Source organism: Anopheles funestus, chromosome X (assembly GCF_943734845.2).
Source record: "Anopheles funestus chromosome X, idAnoFuneDA-416_04, whole genome shotgun sequence".
In the NCBI taxonomy this organism is placed as follows: domain Eukaryota; kingdom Metazoa; phylum Arthropoda; class Insecta; order Diptera; family Culicidae; genus Anopheles; species Anopheles funestus.
Window position 1 is genome coordinate 5,130,884 of NC_064597.1, and position 18,717 is coordinate 5,149,600.

At 40.3% G+C, this 18,717-nt stretch overlaps 3 protein-coding genes and 1 long non-coding RNA gene across 5 annotated transcripts; 3 read left to right on the plus strand and 1 right to left on the minus strand.

Annotated features, from left to right (window-relative positions):
* Positions 1–3: 3 nt before the first annotated feature.
* Positions 4–17,325, minus strand: LOC125773789 (uncharacterized). The gene is made up of 3 exons (XR_007420376.1): positions 17,059–17,325; positions 5,047–5,254; positions 4–1,798 (listed from the first exon to the last, which is right to left on the minus strand). It is a non-coding gene; the product is annotated as an uncharacterized LOC125773789 (long non-coding RNA).
* LOC125773101 (uncharacterized) lies at positions 1,890–3,889 on the plus strand. Its single transcript, XM_049444299.1, has 2 exons — positions 1,890–1,987; positions 2,130–3,889. Exons 1-2 carry the CDS (start codon positions 1,982–1,984, stop codon positions 3,285–3,287), a joined length of 1,164 nt encoding a protein of 387 aa, XP_049300256.1. The 5' UTR covers positions 1,890–1,981; the 3' UTR covers positions 3,288–3,889.
* Positions 12,408–15,061, plus strand: LOC125773359 (uncharacterized). Of its 2 annotated transcripts, XM_049444354.1 has the most exons (3): positions 12,408–12,509; positions 13,528–13,906; positions 14,027–15,061. In XM_049444354.1, exons 1-3 carry the CDS (start codon positions 12,504–12,506, stop codon positions 14,404–14,406), a joined length of 765 nt encoding a protein of 254 aa, XP_049300311.1. In that variant the 5' UTR covers positions 12,408–12,503; the 3' UTR covers positions 14,407–15,061. The 2 variants fall into 2 exon arrangements, with proteins under 2 accessions (XP_049300311.1, XP_049300310.1); XM_049444353.1 differs by having other exon boundaries at positions 13,528–15,061.
* Positions 17,321–18,569, plus strand: LOC125773542 (uncharacterized). The gene is made up of 2 exons (XM_049444398.1): positions 17,321–18,125; positions 18,190–18,569. Exons 1-2 carry the CDS (start codon positions 17,706–17,708, stop codon positions 18,433–18,435), a joined length of 666 nt encoding a protein of 221 aa, XP_049300355.1. The 5' UTR covers positions 17,321–17,705; the 3' UTR covers positions 18,436–18,569.
* The last annotated feature ends 148 nt before the right edge of the window (positions 18,570–18,717 follow it).

Here is an 18,717-nt window from a genome sequence, read left to right on the forward strand (position 1 = left end):
AAATAACTCAAGTTTGGAATTTTTATTTCAATTCGGTTTCAAGGTTTTATGCCTTGATGTTTTTGAAATTCATTCAAAAATATTAAGTTTGTTTGATATTTTTAAACAATTAAAAACGTATTTTATTTTTCAACGATCGTATAGTTGCAAGGTCGAATCCATTTTATACTGATAAAAAATAATCTCGTTTGTGTATCGCTTCATAAGACAAAAGGTTTGTATGGCTACGAACTGTGGATCACACGCCCGATAGGATGCACCAGAATCTGTGATCTCTTTCACGTAACATTGCGCAAGTTCCGACATCAAAAGCGCTCCCACCGAAAGAGGTATCTACTAATCTCCATTTTCGCATGCTGTCAAAGTGGTTTTTTTCCACTATTGGCTGTACGAATTAGCTACACTAGCTCCTACGTTTTGGTAGTAATTGGATACTAATGAGGAAGAGTAGAAGATATCCTATCAAGATGTGTTTTAACATACGGTATCGGGACAGCTGTTTGAAAGGTGAGAATCGTATGTGACTCGAGTAGATTGCTGTTAACTCTTTTCAAGGATACTAAAATGAGCCGCTTTTTGGAGTAGTTGCTATTTTCATTTTCAACTGGGAATGTAGTTCAAATTTCGGCGATGAATTGTGGACGAAATTAACGAAAGAGTACATAAATTCTTAAAGGTAAAATATCCGTGGAAGTCCCAATTCCACGCACAAATGGTGATAAATAGTGCTATTATGTTATTTCTGATACCTGGATGCGTTGAAACGAACGAACTGAGCGGTTTTTCGATATAACTTGATATCTTTAATTTATGTTTAAAAATACGCACGCTGTTATTTGGTCATCGCTTTACATACAGCAACAGTGAAAGTATACGGATTTCGCTGTTAAGGTATTATGTCGGCGAAAGCGCGATACTGTCATCAACGTTCATATATCGTCACTCGGTTTGGTTTAGGTGTGACGATGAGCGACAAAATTGTAGGTAGATTTTTTAATACATTACTGTTGTGTCAAATGCTACAACTCCATCGACTCTTGGTGGCGATCGCCATTAACCACGTGTTTCAGTGCGAAACTAAAAATGGAAATCAATGAATTTGAAATGGAAACGAAAGTAGTTACATTTAAACCTGTTTGCGAGGGGGAGTACGAAGTTTGGTTGTTCCTCTTCAACAATTTCGGATGTTTGCTGATACGATGGTTAATATGGGGATTAATTAAAATTTTTAAAGCATACGATCTCTTCAGAAGAGATCGAATGGTTAAGTTGGTTATCTTATACACAGAATGAAGCTCATTATCTAAAGATAGAAACGGTCACCCTTTAGGGGTCTGACAATATCGATTGGTGTTGAAGGTTACGAAAACCAGTAATCAATAAGTTAAACGATCACAACTATCAAGATCACAACCCATTGTTGTATCACATACGATTCCAACACAGTGATGTTTATGCAACCATGTGTGTGGAGGTTAGTTAAAACTTGAAATCTTGTAACGCACAGGATGCCTGATGTTTTAGCATCGTAAATTTACATTTTCCAAAGAAACCATACATTAAAAGGTTCAAACTCGCGAATAACCGTTGAATTGGTTTTGGTGCCCAAAGCTATCTCACCGCCTAGAGTTGTTAGTAGTAGCAGGTTTTTTTGCGTCACCAAGGATTGCCTTGAAGCTGGAGCATATGGGTTGGTAAGGCCAACGGTCATTCTATCATAGTCTTCACTAATATGGATGAGCACGTCCGCCTCTCCGATGTTGCTTTCCCACCATTGAAGACGTAAAATTCCCCAAACCTAACAAGAGGAAATATAATAAAAAAACGAATGCAGATTAGGTTAGGATCGAACAGTTGATTTGCATAAATTAAGCATAAAAGAGAGAAGCCTTCGACTTCGGATATAAAACGCCATTTCTTATACATGTTGCTTCTCAGTTCGTCGGAAACATCGGATGTGCTGGCAGTGCTTTAGTGCGCAATGCAGGTAGAGTGAATTGGGCAAACAGTTAGTGAACATTCAATCAAAGTGTAGTGAATCGTTTTTGTTTTTAAATACTGCTAATCTAGTGCACCAAACGGTTATCTCATCGTCAGACATGCTTTTGCTTTCTTCTCTCATTTGCCAGATTCTGAAAGTGTTACTGGTAGTGCTGGTCGTGGTAAACCTGACCACCGGGCTTTTCTTCCCGAAGAAGAAAACAGTGTACGTACATCATCCTCCACCGGTGTATCAACAGCCCGCTGTACAACAGCATACCTACAGTTATTACTATCAACCGATTCCGTACTACTACTATGAACCTGTTCCCGTTGTCCCAGTCGTCCCTGTTGCCCCTGTTGCCCCTGCTAAGCCCAGTGTCCCTCCTACCCACCCTCCGGTGGTTGTCCGACCGGTACCGTGCACGAAACCATCGCACCTAACGCATCTGTCCAGGAAGCAGGCACTGCCCGTTTTCGAACCAGTAAAATTCACCGGCAAAACGAAGAATGTAGAGATCGTACCATCAATGGGATTCCATATGGGGACAAAAACTGATGTCATAGAGGTGTATAAATCCCCAGGCAAATACATTCAGCTGCCCCCGGAAACCGTTACAAACACTGATACCAAGCGTGTGCCCAATCGTCGTACGAAAACGTCCAAACCAAGCGCGAGACCAAGCGCGAAACCAAGCGCGAGACCAGGCGCGAGACTAACCGGGAGACCAACCAAACTCACCGCAAAGGTTGGTGGTAAAAAGAAAAGCCCAGTAAAGACAACTACAATCCAGTTGAGTGGCGATTCTGCAAATTCCAACGCCGCAGCCACGGTAGTGCCTAGAGCGGCACCTTCCTTGGTTGATACTGCTTCTACAGGATTCATCGACCAAAACTCTCAAGCCATTGAAAGTGCTCCTCTCGCTATCGACGTAAGAACGGTTGGTGATGACTTTAAGCTGGAGGGAGTTACTTTACCGGTGAACGGGGAATTCTCAGCCGCCGAAAATGCATTTACTACCGTACCATTCGATGCTCCGCTTCCCGATGGGTTGCTGAACGCGAAAGTCTTGGAGCAGGGCAGTGCCTCTATAGCAACCAGCGGGTTGGCAGACGAGTCAAACTCAGCACCTGTGGATGCACTTACATTTCCCGAAGTTCAGCAACTACTTAATGAGCTTTTAAAGCACGAGGAGTTTGATGAAAAACGGCTTGAAAGGGCAGGCCGTTCTACCGATGACGCTGAATCGACGAAGACGGTAGAAATAGATCCTCAGGTCAGCTATAGCCGAGTAGTGCGCCAGTAAAACTTCACGCATATATTTAGCTTGTCAGCAATGATGAAGAAACGGCGAATGGAAACAGGGAAAATGTCCTGCGATGCAGGTACAACACAGCAGACAGCGTATAAATTGATTATGGTCAGCTAAAATGCTCCAAAAAACAAAACAAAAAAACGCATTCACAGGAGGTAACTCTAAGCTGCATACGCCATTCATGTACATTTCCGCATGTTATTAACAATAATGGTATGATACTTTATACTCTTGCCGCATTAAGTATTAGACTCCTTATCATATGTATATATGAAGGTGATCGATAGTGTAGGTGAGTCGGCTAGTCAATAGTAGCAGATCTGTTATCATGATTTTTGACAACATGCGAGAATGGAATAGCTATATGCAATACTAAGAATGGTGGATGGTAGTCGGTAGATGACGTTTAGTGATATCTCTTTCCGATGGACGCTCTTTTGGAGAGATGGAGCGTTCTTACTAAAAAATAACTATACGAGCACGTGTTTCTGGGAAATAAAACCAAATCAATACAGAGATACAGCAACAAAAAAAAAACAATGTTCTAATAAATAAGATGTTGTACAAATACACGCATTTACATATTGTTGTATTACGGTTTTTACAGAGTTTATTTTTATAGAAACACCTACAAACAATAATTTCAAAATAGAAAATTATTTTAAAATTTGTTCAACAATAAATTTGTTACTTGGTGTATTGGAAGTATTTTTTTAACCGTTTTTATAGGTCACCAGGCGAATAATTCAAGGTATGCGGCACTGTTTCAACACACTGCAATAAAAAAAAAAATTAGTAAACATAATGACAGCTTCATCGGAAATACTTTCTTGTGTTTTAATATCAACTTGATATAGTTTTATTTCAGCTTATAAACTGTATAAAAACTTCGCAAGAATGTGAATAATGTGTTCATTATACATTGGTTTACTATGATTGACACATTTACTAACAGGTAGAGTATACGTTACGTTACGTAAGAAAAAGTAACCCTATCGACACAATATGCGTAATTTGTTACAAAGTCTATTAACAGTCAATTAATGACATCCTCTGCGAAAGGAAGATGTTACGGGTATGAATAGGTAACAGAAATAAAACATAATTATGTATATTTTAACAATCCACTAACTAACACCAGCATCACGTCTAATCACTCGTAGCTGTAGTAGTAGTTAGGTTCGCCTTTAAGTATTCAAAATCAATGTTGGCTTCTCTTTCAACATTGTCGTCCGCAAATAGTAAATACCTAAAAGGTCACAGCTAGCGCACTGTGGAAAGGATAACCGAACGATGCCGGAAGACGCGGGCAGTGTACGATTGCGTCACCGTACGCTGGGGACGGTCATTGCTGTTTAAGCTATTGTTTATCGAGATGTGGGGTGTTGAAAAGCTAACTGGTTTCGCTTCTTCTTTCGGCTCACAGCCGGGTTCGAGCTGTTTTATTTGCCCATCTATCAGTCAACTAATCAATCAATACAGACATGGTCAGTAGGAAAATGGCAAGATTCACACTTAACACACTTAAGATAAAAAAAAAAAACGTTTGCTAACGTCGTATAACGTATAACGTACTGCAATCTAATAGTAACGTTTCACGCTTACCTTACTAAGCAAAAATAGTCTTATCAAGTATTTACAGTAAGAGTACTCGAATACCCAGTGACCGAGATTACCCGATGACATTGAATTACGAGTCATGCAATAATGGAGTGTGGGGCACAATAACGCACAAGCAGAAATTGTTTACCGAATGAATAAGGGCGACACACCGTCTGCTAAAACACCCACTCTTTGAAGCGCAACGTCACGCCAGGTGCAGTACCAAGGTAGCTTCAACGAAAGTGAAAGTAAAAATCTCTTTCAATAGCAACACCGTGTCATGCTACTGATGTGCAAGATCATGGTCCAGCGTCTTATTTGCAGGATGTTTTAACCTTGAAGTGGGTTGATTGAAGCTGTAAAGAGAGAGAGAGAGAGGGGAAAAATAAATAAAATTATGCTGCTAGCAAATATTCTATTGAAGCTAATGCCAGGCATGCCGAAATCAGAAATCGTATAGAAAGATTAATTTTTAATAAAAAAGCGTTTAATAAACTTTTTTAATAAATAGTATACATTTCATAAACTAACGCAGTACAAGTATAATTGATTTAATTACTTATTTATCCTATTGGTATAATCCTTCATGTGAGAAAGGGGTTTGAGAATTCCTAATTCCTATACAAATATATTATTATTATAAACACGGTTGCCAAACAGGATATTACCGATCTCGCTGAACCAGTATCCCAAAAAACAAGTAAAGGAATGATGAGAATTGAGGAATTGAGGAATGAGAGAGAGAGAGAGAGAGAGAGAGAGAGAGAGAGAGAGGAATACAGCCCGAAGAAACCTGAACAGCGTTAGTGAAATTGCGTAACTTCCTGCAGAGGAGGATTGGTGGATCTACCGTTCGTACGGATCGTCAGACGCGCGACTTGCCCAGATTGGGCTGCGGCGTACAAAACAAACCCCCGAAAACTTCCAGCCATCTAATCGATGATAAAACAACGCTGCTTATCCTACAAACCTTATCCATAACCACCGTTCACCGCCCCCCCAGAGATTCAATCCCATCCTGGGGATCCTCCATTCCTGACTTTTTTATGTCATCAGTTTCGGTTCGATCTTGTTCCTCGTTTTCACCATCCGAATGCGTCTCTAACATTTCTCGACCCATATATATATTTCTTCGGGTACGCCCATTGCGTAATTTCATCCCAAACGGCCAAACCGAAGCGTGTCCAAACTATGCATAAACATTTTTATTCCCTTACCCCTACGCACCGTTCAACGATGGGAGGAATTTTAGCTACGAAGTTCAAAGACTATTGCTTTAACTATTACATGTATGTAAGGATTTTAGTTTCTTGTTCATTATAGTTTAAAACGAGGTTAAAGGAATCTGATTCTCATTCATTAAATTTGAATAATTCTTTAAACCGTTTCAAATTTAACTTTCAATAAAACTTTCAAATTTATTTTATGAAGAATCGTAAATCTTCAAACAGCTCCAAGAAATGTCTAAAGATTCATCCGTTTCATAACCATCTTTAGTTGTACAAAATGCTTATCAAAATCTTAGATCGAATGTCGGCTCAGAACTTGAGATTTGAGTGATTATTTATAAAAGACTTATGAAGAACAACACCTCGTCTTATTCTTATGTGGACCTAAAACCTCAGGAGAGGTTTAGGAGAGGAGAGGTCCCATTTCAGGAGAGGCGAACGGGATTTGATACCCGGATCTTTCGTGTAATACTAGTTTTTAATGATTTATTGACTCTCACTCATATCCTGTTTAGCTAGTGAATTATTGCAACTCACCATATCGGTAGGAGAGTTTACCTTAATGTGATTTGTCTTTCCGCGTTTACTTGGGCATCATCATTCACCCTTTGATCGCTAATTGCTTCATAACTCTCGTAGAATATATTCCAAGCTATGCGCAAGGATTTATGATAATATCAAGCAAATATTGACACATGACATAATAAACATAACTGATTGAAATTCTCCATCATTGGGAAGCGAAATGGTTTGTTCTCGGCATCAATGACGCGACCGTCAAATGCGAGACGAACGCAAAGATTGTCACACATGTGTTGTTCGAACCAATTGATAAAGTACGAAACCGAGAGACATGGTGGACGCACCTTATTGAACGTTCCATTGATTCCATGGTCAATGCGGGGCTCTCTCCTCGGCACGGACGGTGTGTTTAAATGTGCTTGCAGTTCGACGAAACATGGTCTAATGACGAAAACATTGCCTATTGACATAAGGCCTGCATTTGATCATCGATGATTTCGTTGTTAAACATACAGTCGGCATTCAATCTCTTGGCTGCGGAAAGGGACCAACACCTTTTTCCTAGCCGATCGGTGGAAGAGGGCGTGTACCTCTGAACCGGCGATATGGTTAGGCCCCTTACGGTTGCCTAACGTGAAGTTGACGCTTAAGTGCCAAGGTTGTTTATCGTTTCAAACTAACCAGCCTTCGAGGGTAGCTGAGTGTTATTGACATTAACATGGTAACCTGCGTGACGCGGATGTTGAAGCATTCTTCTTCGTTTCTTTTTTTTACTCAGCATACTCTGACCAACCTGGTAAAGATGTCACCACCCGGTAGAAAAGCTCGGCAGACATCGAAAGCAAAATAGAAAGGACATAATCGGTTTTCTCGGCTGCCCGTTGCTGGCCCACGAGTGGTTTTGGGCGTTGTTTGTTTTTCCCCCGTTCGAGGGACACATACATTACAAAATAATCGCAAATATTGAGAACGCACATTACCCACAGGGTTACAACGTACACGCGCGCGCGTATATTACATGATTCATACATCTTTGTTAGCGCTTTAAGCCAGATTATCGACTTCGGCTTCGGCAATGTTTGAATAATATCGTAACATCACTCTACAAACTAAATTTGATTCTTGCTAAACGTTCTCTAAGGTCATGCCTCCCATTTCTGGCTTACAAAGACCTTGCTACGGAGAGGACGGTCTGGATGGGATCCGATAACCGGTCCTGTCGTGTGAAACCGACACCATTTATCACATACACCACCGGAACGCCCCAAAAGGCAGATGGTATCTAACTACCTTGAGCGTAAACTTGATGAACATCTCCAAAAAAACCGATGATCCAAAAAGCAAGGTACTTTTGTTGTCCAATCCCCATGTTGCTTTGCATTAACATTTTCGCTATCGCCGACGTGCTGCTAAAGGTCACACGTAATTTCTCGCGTTGATATCCGTTTCCGGAAAGGACATTTACATGCGATCGCACACCAATTTTTTTTTCGTCCCGGGCGTAACGCTTCAATCTGGAAACAGGTGGTGGTAAATATTCATGAAAACAATAGCCATAAAAAAACACTTTCTAGCATGCGGGAGAAAGATACAGATTTCCATACTTTGCACATGGAAAGTTCGCCTTTTATGCATATGCTTAAGGATTTGCAGAATAGATATGCAATATCGCATTAAACACACAAAAAAAAAGTTTAAAAATGGTAGCTTCTCACAACATTAAAAATGTGTGGTTTGAAGGCATCTCTCTCTCTCTCTTTGACAGGTACGAGATATCTTTTACAAGATATACAACCAAATTTCCATAAAAAACAATATCGATTTTTTTATTGAATTCCCTGGATGTTTAATGTTTCAGGAGTAACTGTTAAAAATTTCAAATCTATATACCGACAAATATTGAAGATGCAGCCCATTCCTGATCAGGATACATAGCAGTCCTGAATCTTTAGCATTAAAAATTGTGGAGAAAGCTCAGCATCTAGAGTTCTGAGTAGCATATATAATGCTAGTCTTCGTAAAGGAGATCTATTCCTTACGACATCTAGATGAAATTCTTGAAAAGGTAATAATAACTTATGAAGTCTCGTTTCTGCATATACATATCTATTTCTCGACATTTGAAAGAGTTTAAATTAATCGCTTTACTATCTGAATTCTTCATTACACAAATTGTAGTGGAAATTGAATCAACAAAGACAGAGACATCTGTCTGTCATATCTGCAAACTTTCAACTACAATCTGCTGAGATCTCTCTAGTCTCCAGTCTCCAGTTGATACAATTGTCAGATATAACAGTCGTTCGTCCTTGCAGGAGGTATAACGATTAGATATACCACATCCTCACACCTATGCGTGATGTAACGCTCCCGCGTGAACAACCATAGCTAGAGTCTCTAAAATGCCATCCTCAATGGATTCAGCAACGGACACTTCTCCATTTGCCATCGATGACCAGATCCCGCTGACGTACGGTGTGCGGCAAGAAAAAAAAATGAGTGGAAATAATCCACAAAAGCCTGCAACGCCGATCTACGAACAAATTACTGATTACAAGGAAGATGATCGTCGCGTGTGAACTATGTTTGGAATGATATGTGTTTCAAGTGCAGCAACCCATAACAACATAATTCCTCATCATCGGTTATTCCTTTTTGTTCCTCCTTAGAGCTCCGTGGAGGGCTTACATAATCAATACTACACAGCACACACTGTGTCGGCGTGTGGTTCCCTCCATAAAAAAGTGAAGAGAGAGAGAAAAAAAAACACACACAAAAATCACTTCCGAACACCAGTGCGTGGCTCTTTCATATTAGATTCATCTTCGGTTCGATCAGACGTTAATGCTCGGGCATGTTGCTACCATCCTCGTTGTTCATGCACGTTATGTGGTACCCCCCTTTTTCCCACCCGGTGGCCCTGTTTGTCGCTGGTTTTGGAGCAAGTTTTCACTTTTCATGTTAAATTACGCATTGCCTAACCTCATCTCCTTCATCCCATCAATGCATCGAGCCAATTTTATTTGTTATATATTTCGCTACATTCAATACACTGTGTTTGCTACGTTCAAGCAATCACCCTACTACTTTACTTTTGATCTTCCGATTTGGTTGAAGAATTGTCTGAAGTATTTGCTCCCTGAAGTAACATACAGTCTTCTTAGAACATCAAGTATGCTAGTTAATGATAAGAAACATTTGAAGAGCATGAAACCGTCCGGAGTATGTCCAGAGAGTTGATTCAAACGGTTCATTCAGTAATCCTGAAGGCTTCAGGCCTGTGAAGTACCTGTTATTTGGAATGTTGATGACTGATTTTACTTGAACCATGCTGGAATTTTATGTAAATTAACTGTGCATGAAAAACATCCACAGACAAAGGGGCAACGCGTGATGTCTTTGATTAACTCATCGTTAGCTTATTGATATTGGTAAAATGCCACCAGTTGTGGCTATTCGGCTGACCTCCAGAGAGACTTACATCTATCTCCCGAGTGCTTCCAAGGTACGGGCGTGGAATTTTTTCGTTGGTAGGAAGTCCTTACCTGTCTCAGGGAGCTTTTGTCACTATCTACCGTGCTAGCCACAACAAGCTGCATGGTAGGGGTGCCTTGTATAGAGTTATGCAATATATACGAAACTCGGACACCGGGTATGACGCGCGAAGTCTTTTCGCTAGTTTTCACGCCCAACAACACCACACCCCTAACACGTGGGATTCCGCTTCGCAGATGGACGTACCCAGGCAACATTTTTAATCCTGCTAACTATTTCCGTTGTATAGTTGTAGTTGGTAAAATACCTGCACTAAATGCATCGTAACGATTTGGATATGTTATCATTTACAAGCATCCGTGTTTGTAGCCTGAACAATGCACTTAAAAACAAAAACCCGTTCCCAATCCGGTTCGACTTTTGCTATCGGGCAAAGATGAGTTAATGTTTGGGAGCGTGCAATCGGTTACGAAATGTTCGAAAGAGAAATTTTATTCAAATCAAAGGCCTCATTAGCCTGAACCAGGGAATACTGCTTTAGTCTACTATGTCTACCGGGGCTCTGACGTCGGCGAATATGCGGTGACTGAAGGAGTGTGAAGTAAATATACAACACTGACTCTCACTCTTACTTCACTGACTGTTACTCACTTATTAGAACAAGATGTGAGATAGTTAACTGCAGTATCTTCAAGGATTTCTAGTACAAGACAAGAACAAGCAAAAGAGATGCTTTGGATATGTTTTTTTTTTCTCACAGTTGATCCTTTTTATGATTTAGTTGGCAGATTTCAGCGTCCAAGTACATGTTAAGCATTATAAAACATGTTCCATCAATATCGCAAAATCGTGATCTTTCTCTGTTAAAGATCTCTACCAAGTGGTTTTGTTTAAAATTTGATCATTAAAGTGTATTATTATGTCTAAAACAAATACAATGAAAATATTCATTAAAATGAAACGGCTCCACTACTGATCAGTGTCGCTCGCAAAACAAAGTCGTATCTTATAGGATGCGAATTAATGAATATGGGAATGAGAAGGAATAGCGTGATACGCGCTTTGAAGTTCACACAAAGTTCAACAAAAGGCTTTGTTCGATATTCAGTTATTAAGTAATCGAAACGAATTTCGCCTTTAGCTTTCCCAAAGTTGGTGGTGGGTTCGTCCAGGTCACTGTCATATTGATGGAAATCGTTATGGATACCGGCGAACTCGGCGATGGCAGAAAGGGTGGTGGGCATGGGAAAGATGAGGAAAACGAAGCTGCGTGGACGGGGTGGAGTTGGGAAGGGGGAGGGGGGGGGGGAGGAGAGAAGAAGGGGTGGAGTACAGGGTCGTCTTCACACGGAACACTTGATCCGGGGAATCGACAACCCCCGACAAACAATTCCTGCTGCCAAAAGGTGTTCGGTTCAGAGATGCAGAAGAAGGAAGATGACAAAATAATCATTGACACACATAACAGCGCGGACACGGTCGTGCGCCGTGTGGGTTCGACGTTATTAGACGGTGCGAAGACGCAGACATTTTAAGGTGCACTATCATTGTATCCCAAAGGGTGGGGCGGAATGCCGGAAAGATATACTGATACAAGTTTGGTAGTTTGGTAAGATTGTTTCATAATAGAAAAATGCAAATAAAACCAAAATTGTTCACCGTGAGCAAGTGTCTAGCGGTTGGAAGGATACGTATGTAGGAAATCCTTGGAGCCTTGGATCATTTGCTAGATCAAATATAGGTATGTATCTTTCCTTAAAATAATTAGCAAAAAAAAACAAAACTGAAAAAATAGACCTCCAGCGAGAATAGCCCAGGGCATTGAATTGCAAGAATTGCGGAAAAGATTGTTTAATATCAAATTGATCTTCGTTTGATCAACTGCTTGATCAACATACGATTCTGAAACAATATGTGCGTTAGATTTGCTGAGCATTAAGATGAGCCGAATGCTTCTTTCTTCCCTTTCGGGCATCGGCTATTCCCGAATCAAAAAACAAAACAAAAAAAAAACGCACAACTTTTTGTTCGCAGCCGTAACTTTGTGGAAGTGGAATCGATGGTGATGCTGACAGCAAATCACAGCCATGCGGGAGAGACAGTTTGCGGGTGCGTTACACAATGATGCGTTGCCGAGATGAAACTTTCCACCGCCGAGATGGAGATGAAGATGCTGCCCGCCGGTTTTTTGGTGTTTGGCCCCTCTCCGATAGAGCCAACGCGGGCGCAACCCCTATTGTTTGGCACGAATGGCACCTGGTGGACCACGAACCGGGGATAGTATAAAATTGAGCGCAGATGCGTTACCAATTATCAGTGTGGCAGTGTCTCGTGGATCACAAACAGCACGCAGCCAACAATGAAGGTTAGTTGTTCGGTTACAATCCGAATAGCGACTTAAAGCATATCGTTACTACTGGTGTGTGGACGATAAGTGTGGAGATTTAGGGAAATCATTCTGTTTCAACAACTAGAACATTATCAGTGACGTTACGCAGTACCGCAGGATTGTTTGGTGATTTATATTAAAAAAGAAACAGTTTTTATAAAAATATTCGAACAATGACACGGAAAGTAATACAGTGCAACAACGTTTAAAAATTCGAATGCCTTCCCGTTATTTGTGCTTGTGTGCGTGTGTACAAACTATTTTACAAAACTTTAAGTGTTTGAACACTATCAAGAATTGTGGTTTTTTTTGGCCGTAAGAAACGCATCGTTTATCGTACAGCTGTACATGGACAACATAAATCATCGCATCACCACCTGCATCGATCAAATTTACCTCAACATTCAATTATTAAACGTTATTGAGAGTGTTTAAGATTTTTACAACACAGTTATTAAAACACCTCGATAAGACTGTATCACAGCATCCGTCTACTACGTCCGGAAGTTTTGTGTACTTGCGCCGTGACAGACATTAGTAGATTCGCATAAAACGGTTTATGTGTAGGAGTTTGATTCTTTATTGATAGAACAAGGTTTAGAAAGAATTCTTTCTATTTGGCATTAAATTTGCTGATCTACTATTCCCGACTTTGGTTGGGATTCTCAGTGACTTGAATGACCGATTTGTTGGGCACAGATCGAAAACGCAAAGCGTTTTCACCTTTACCGGTTATTTAACCGGTAAGAGTGGTTTTAGTTATTTTGTGTTGAACTTACATAAGAACACATCAAATTCAAATTTTTCCCACAAATATGGATGGCTTTGAAAAGGTCACAAATTTTGATAGCCAGACAAAAAATTGTTATAACACAGATTAAGTAGGACGAATTAACAACTTTTGATTGTTGAAAGTTTAACTTGTATAGTTTCGGTTTCTTGAGGTTAGCTCTACCGACTAAATTACATTATGTTCCCTTTTCTGTCTATACAGGTCTTACTAGTACTATGTGCACTTGCAGTGTGCACATCAGCCACTCTCGACAAGCTTTTCAAGAAAAAGGACTTCGACATCAGTGAGCTTTTCGATGGCCTGTTCGAAAAGGAGAAACATCATGGACCTCCGCCACGTCCAGTGTACGGGCCTCCGCCAGTACATCATGGGCCTCCACCGCCAGTGTACGGGCCTCCGCCAGTACATCATGCGCCTCCACCGCCAGTGTACGGACCACCACCCGCACCAGTCTACGGACCCCCACCAGTACATCATGCGCCTCCTCCTCCACCGCCGCCCCCACCGCGGCCAGTGTACGGGCCGCCTGCCCCGGTGTATCATGCACCACCGCCGCCACCACCACGCCCAGTCTACGGACCTCCGCCAGTACATCATGCGCCTCCACCACCGCCGCGTCCAGTGTACGGGCCACCCGCTCAGGTATACCATGCACCGCCGCCACCGCCGCCACCGCCGCCACCACGCCCAGTCTATGGACCTCCGCCAGTACATCGTGCGCCCCCACCGCCACCACCACCACCACCGCGCCCAGCGTACGGTCCACCTGCCCAGGTCTACCATGCCCCACCACCTCCGCCCGTTCCTGTCTACAGTGCACCAGCGCCCGTTCCTGTCTACAGTGCGCCAGCGCCCGTTCCAGTATATCAGGCTCCAGTGTACAGTGCTCCTGCACCACCTCCGCCACCCCCACCACCCCCACCACCAGTACCAGTATACAGTGCTCCGCATCCCGAACCAATCCAGCTACTGCCGCTGCAAAACAATCCTGTTAGCTTTTCTGGAGCTAGCTCAGCTTCAGTTGCTGTCGGCTCCGTTACTGATGATGGCTATCACTACGGCGTTGGTCATGGTCGCTAATACCGCTAGTACATTTCAACTAAATCTTTTCATCCTTTCTTGCCCTCTGCCCAACTCCGCCACTATTTCATCTTTTCCCTTCCTGTTAGACAGCCTGAAAAGGAAACAAATCCGCCCGTGGATTGCACAATACCAAAAGTATGTTTTATTTTGCTGAATGTCTCATGGAACCTGCAGCGTCAATTAGAGCAGGATCAATGCTGTCTAGAGCATGGTCATATTCCTGTTTTCGAACTGTGCACCCGTAAATACTCTGTGCAACAATAACAACAAAAAAAAGTCACATAATATTGTGACCGATCAGAACCGGAATCACCGGAACAATAACCGTGGATAGAACAGAAATTTCAGCAGAATAATAGCCAAGTTAACAGTCTAAACAAAGTCACAAAATGACCGGTCACTAGTGTGGTGCTTTGAAAAAAAAAAAACAAATGTACAAATATAAAAATGCGTCCTTAATCCTCGTGAGGCTACACCCGCATGAAAGATGAAAGTGATAATTTCAGTCTTCACTTCGATAAGCTCAATCGTGGTAGTACCGATCACCGGATACCATATGCCATAACATTGCGTTTCAAGCGGCATGCTACATGTACTGAATTCAGTTTCTAATAAATAAAAAGGAATATTTTATTCAGTGTTAATCACTTAATCACAAGCCTTCTACATTCTACTCATATTTAATCACTTTATGATCGCGTTTCATCCGATTTACTTTGTTCAAAGCGAACAACAAAACGCTAACTATTTAAACTCTTAAATTCTTAAATTAATTTGATTTAAAGCATTATTTGAGTGAAAAGAAACTCATTGCAACCAATTCGGATTAAAATAAAACAATTTTATTTTTTTTGCAAAATTTCTCAAAAAAAACGTAAGGGGTAAGCCTTATGAAATTTTCGAGTTGAAATTTTTTTGAAATTTTTTTTTCGATTTTTTATTCTTATTTTAGTTTAAAGCATTATTTAAGTGAAATGAAACATATTGCAACAAATTCCCATTAAAATATATCACATTTTTCAATATTGCTAATTTGTTCAGAAACAGGGTAAGGAACTTGGTTCCCTGAATAACTTCTGGCACAGACATCTGACGGTATGGCCGTCCAAGAAGAAAATGTAGCCATTGATGCCATCTATCGACCACAAGTTAAAGATTGGCGATCCGTTGGATACCGACCGAGTTATAGGCAAAATTTGGTGCAAAAATGACCCTTATGAAATTTTCAAATTTTTTGAATTTTTTGATTTTTTCATTATTTTTCACTCTTTTTTTTATTTCAATCATTATTTGAGTGAACAGAAACTCATTGCAACCAATTGGGATTAAAATAAAACAATTTTATTTTTTTTGCAAAATTTCTCAAAAAAAACGTAAGGGGTAAGCCTTATGAAATTTTCGAGTTGAAATTTTTTTGAAATTTTTTTTTCGATTTTTTATTCTTTTTTTAGTTTAAAGCATTATTTGAGTGAAAAGAAACATATTGCAACAAATTCCCATTAAAATATATCACATTTTTCAATATTGCTAAATTGTTCAGAAACAGGGTAAGGAACTTGGTTCCCTGAATAACTTCTGGCACAGACATCTGACGGTATGGCCGTCCAAGAAGAAAATGTAGCCATTGGTGCCATCTATCGACCACAAGTTAAAGATTGGCGATCCGTTGGATACCGACCGAGTTATAGGCAAAAGTTGGTGCAAAAATGAGAAAAATTTTACATTTTCTCAAACAGGGTAAGGAACTTGGTTCCTCGAATAACTTCTGGCACAGACATCTGAAGGCATGGCCGTCCAAGAAGAAAATGTAGCCATTGATGCCATCTATGAACCACAGGTTAAAGATTGGCGATCCGTTGGATACCGACCGAGTTATAGGCAAAAGTTGGTGCAAAAATGAGAAAAATTTTACATTTTCTCAAACAGGGTAAGGAACTTGGTTCCTCGAATAACTTCTGGCACAGACATCTGAGGGCATGGCCGTCCAAGAAGAAAATGTAGCCATTGATGCCATCTATGAACCACAGGTTAAAGATTGGCGATCCGTTGGATATAGACCGAGTTATAGGCAAAAGTTGGTGCAAAAATGAGCCTTATGAAATTTTCAAATTTTTTAATTTTTTTAGTTTTTTATTCTTTTTTTAATTTAAAGCATTTATTGAGTGAGGTACAATTTGAGCGGGCTTTGGGGCCGAAATGACCGAACTTTAACTTATACGTTTATGCAGGGTTTTTTATGACTCCGAAATGAGTCTTTAAACGAGCTGACCCCTAATAACGACTCATTCACTCTGAGTTGACTCACTAAAAAGAGTTGTTATTCTCATCTCTAGGACAGTTATCACTTAACAACACTTTGGGATATACAGAGTGTGCAGCAGTATAGAATGACAGAAAATAACATGAATTTTGATACTGAGTGCGAAAGATGAATCCTCGTAACAGGCGCAGAAACCATTAAACTATCTTTGTAGTATGCCTTTCAACCGTTTAGTATAAGGCTAAAGTTAGTTGAAGCGCAAACATAGTATCAATAAATATTATAAATCTAATCTTAACTTCAACAAGCCAAGTGTTGCTTGGCTTTGTCGTTTAATTTTCATTTTATTGATATATAACTATCAAGAAAGAAAAATCACATAAACTTACCAGAAAGAATGGAATCCAATGTTGCGTTAGCTTTAACTTCGTACATTTTGGAAATAATTTATGATTTGGTCGTGTTTCTTGATTGTATACATTGTTGTCTATTTTGCTAAGTTTGTTTACAATAAAATGTACCGGTAAAAAGGTACGTCCATAGCTTATCGTCAACTGTCAATTCCGTTAGACTTTGGGCAGATACATGCAGTGTAGGTTTTCAAAAGCAAGCTATTTACACCTAAATCTTATAAAAACAATTCACATTCGTTGTATACCGGGATACCACTGCATCAATAGTTAAATAACTTTTTTCAAACATTACCTCAATTAAATTTCAACACATTTTCACGATTGCTTAGCTCAGCGATACTTCAAAACTGACAGTAAAGATGGCTTCTCGAGAGGTAGTGTGGAGCGAACTGGTTTTTATTTATTTCTATCGGTGTTTTTATTTGTATTTATGGAACAAACTTGCACGTTGAAGAATTTGGTCAACATTCTGGTGTTTCCACATTGCCGCGCAGTGACATTCGGGTTTTACAATCCAATTCACATCTCACCAGCAGTCTCGAACTTGTTGAAACATACGGAGTAAAACAAACTTGTATTGGAAGTGCCTACCATCCTAAACCCAGCGGTGTTTTCCAGTCGCGATGGCACTGTTACATAAAAAGGCCTCAGAAATTCCCGAAGACGCTGTTCGTTTGAGCGAGGAGGATGCCATTCAGTATTTCTTGAATTTGGTGAAAAACTGGGAAAACAAATCCGAAGTCTGGCCAATCGTATACACACCCGGGATACTTGGTGGCAGTACGGTGTTTTCCAGCTTTTATATTAACAATTACTACCGGCGAGTGTTGAAGCTGGGCAATTATGGAAGGTTTTCCAGCTATCTGCCAGCGGTTGCACTACCGGCCATCATGGCCACCGTTTTTCACTCTACGTTCGTGTTACCGGATGTGTTGCTGCGCAAGGAACCGTGTCCTGTATGTCTACAAACACGCGCTGCTGCATTTCAAAGTGTTTTTGCTGTAGCTTATCCGATGATGCTTGTTCCGCTCTCGTCGTTTATGGTATGTTGTAGGCGCATTACTCAAACAAATGATGCAGGTCTCATTCTTCTGCTTTCTTTTGCAGTTTGCCACTCGACATTTCACCTATCGACTACCATCAATCGTCGAGAAGCCAAAGGAAGTGTTGAAGCTGTATAGAAAATTGTCTGGACCTATTATGATGCCGATTACGATTATGCTAGCATTTAACGTTGCTCTGACCATTTTCTTAACCGGCAAAGAGTTCGAAACGGTGTATAATATTAATTTTAAGTTGCTTGAGATAGAACGTCAAATCGAGAACGAGGCCGTGTTTGTTGATCAGCCTTAAATATAGTGTGAGAACTTATATGCTGTTATTAATTTTGTACAGTAGAACAAAAGCTTAACGAAAGGTGACGAGCTGACTGATAGAACATGTAGATAAAGCCATAGCGTAAATAAAAAATAGATAGTTCTATCGTATGTTATATTCAGGGAATAAAACTCATTTTATTCATGAGAGAAACGCGGTGATAGAAATTTGTACGCAATAGTTTAATACAAAATAAGAAATTTGTTTGAGCTGTTTGACCCCAATTGAATAATAAAAAGTAACATAATTTATTATCTA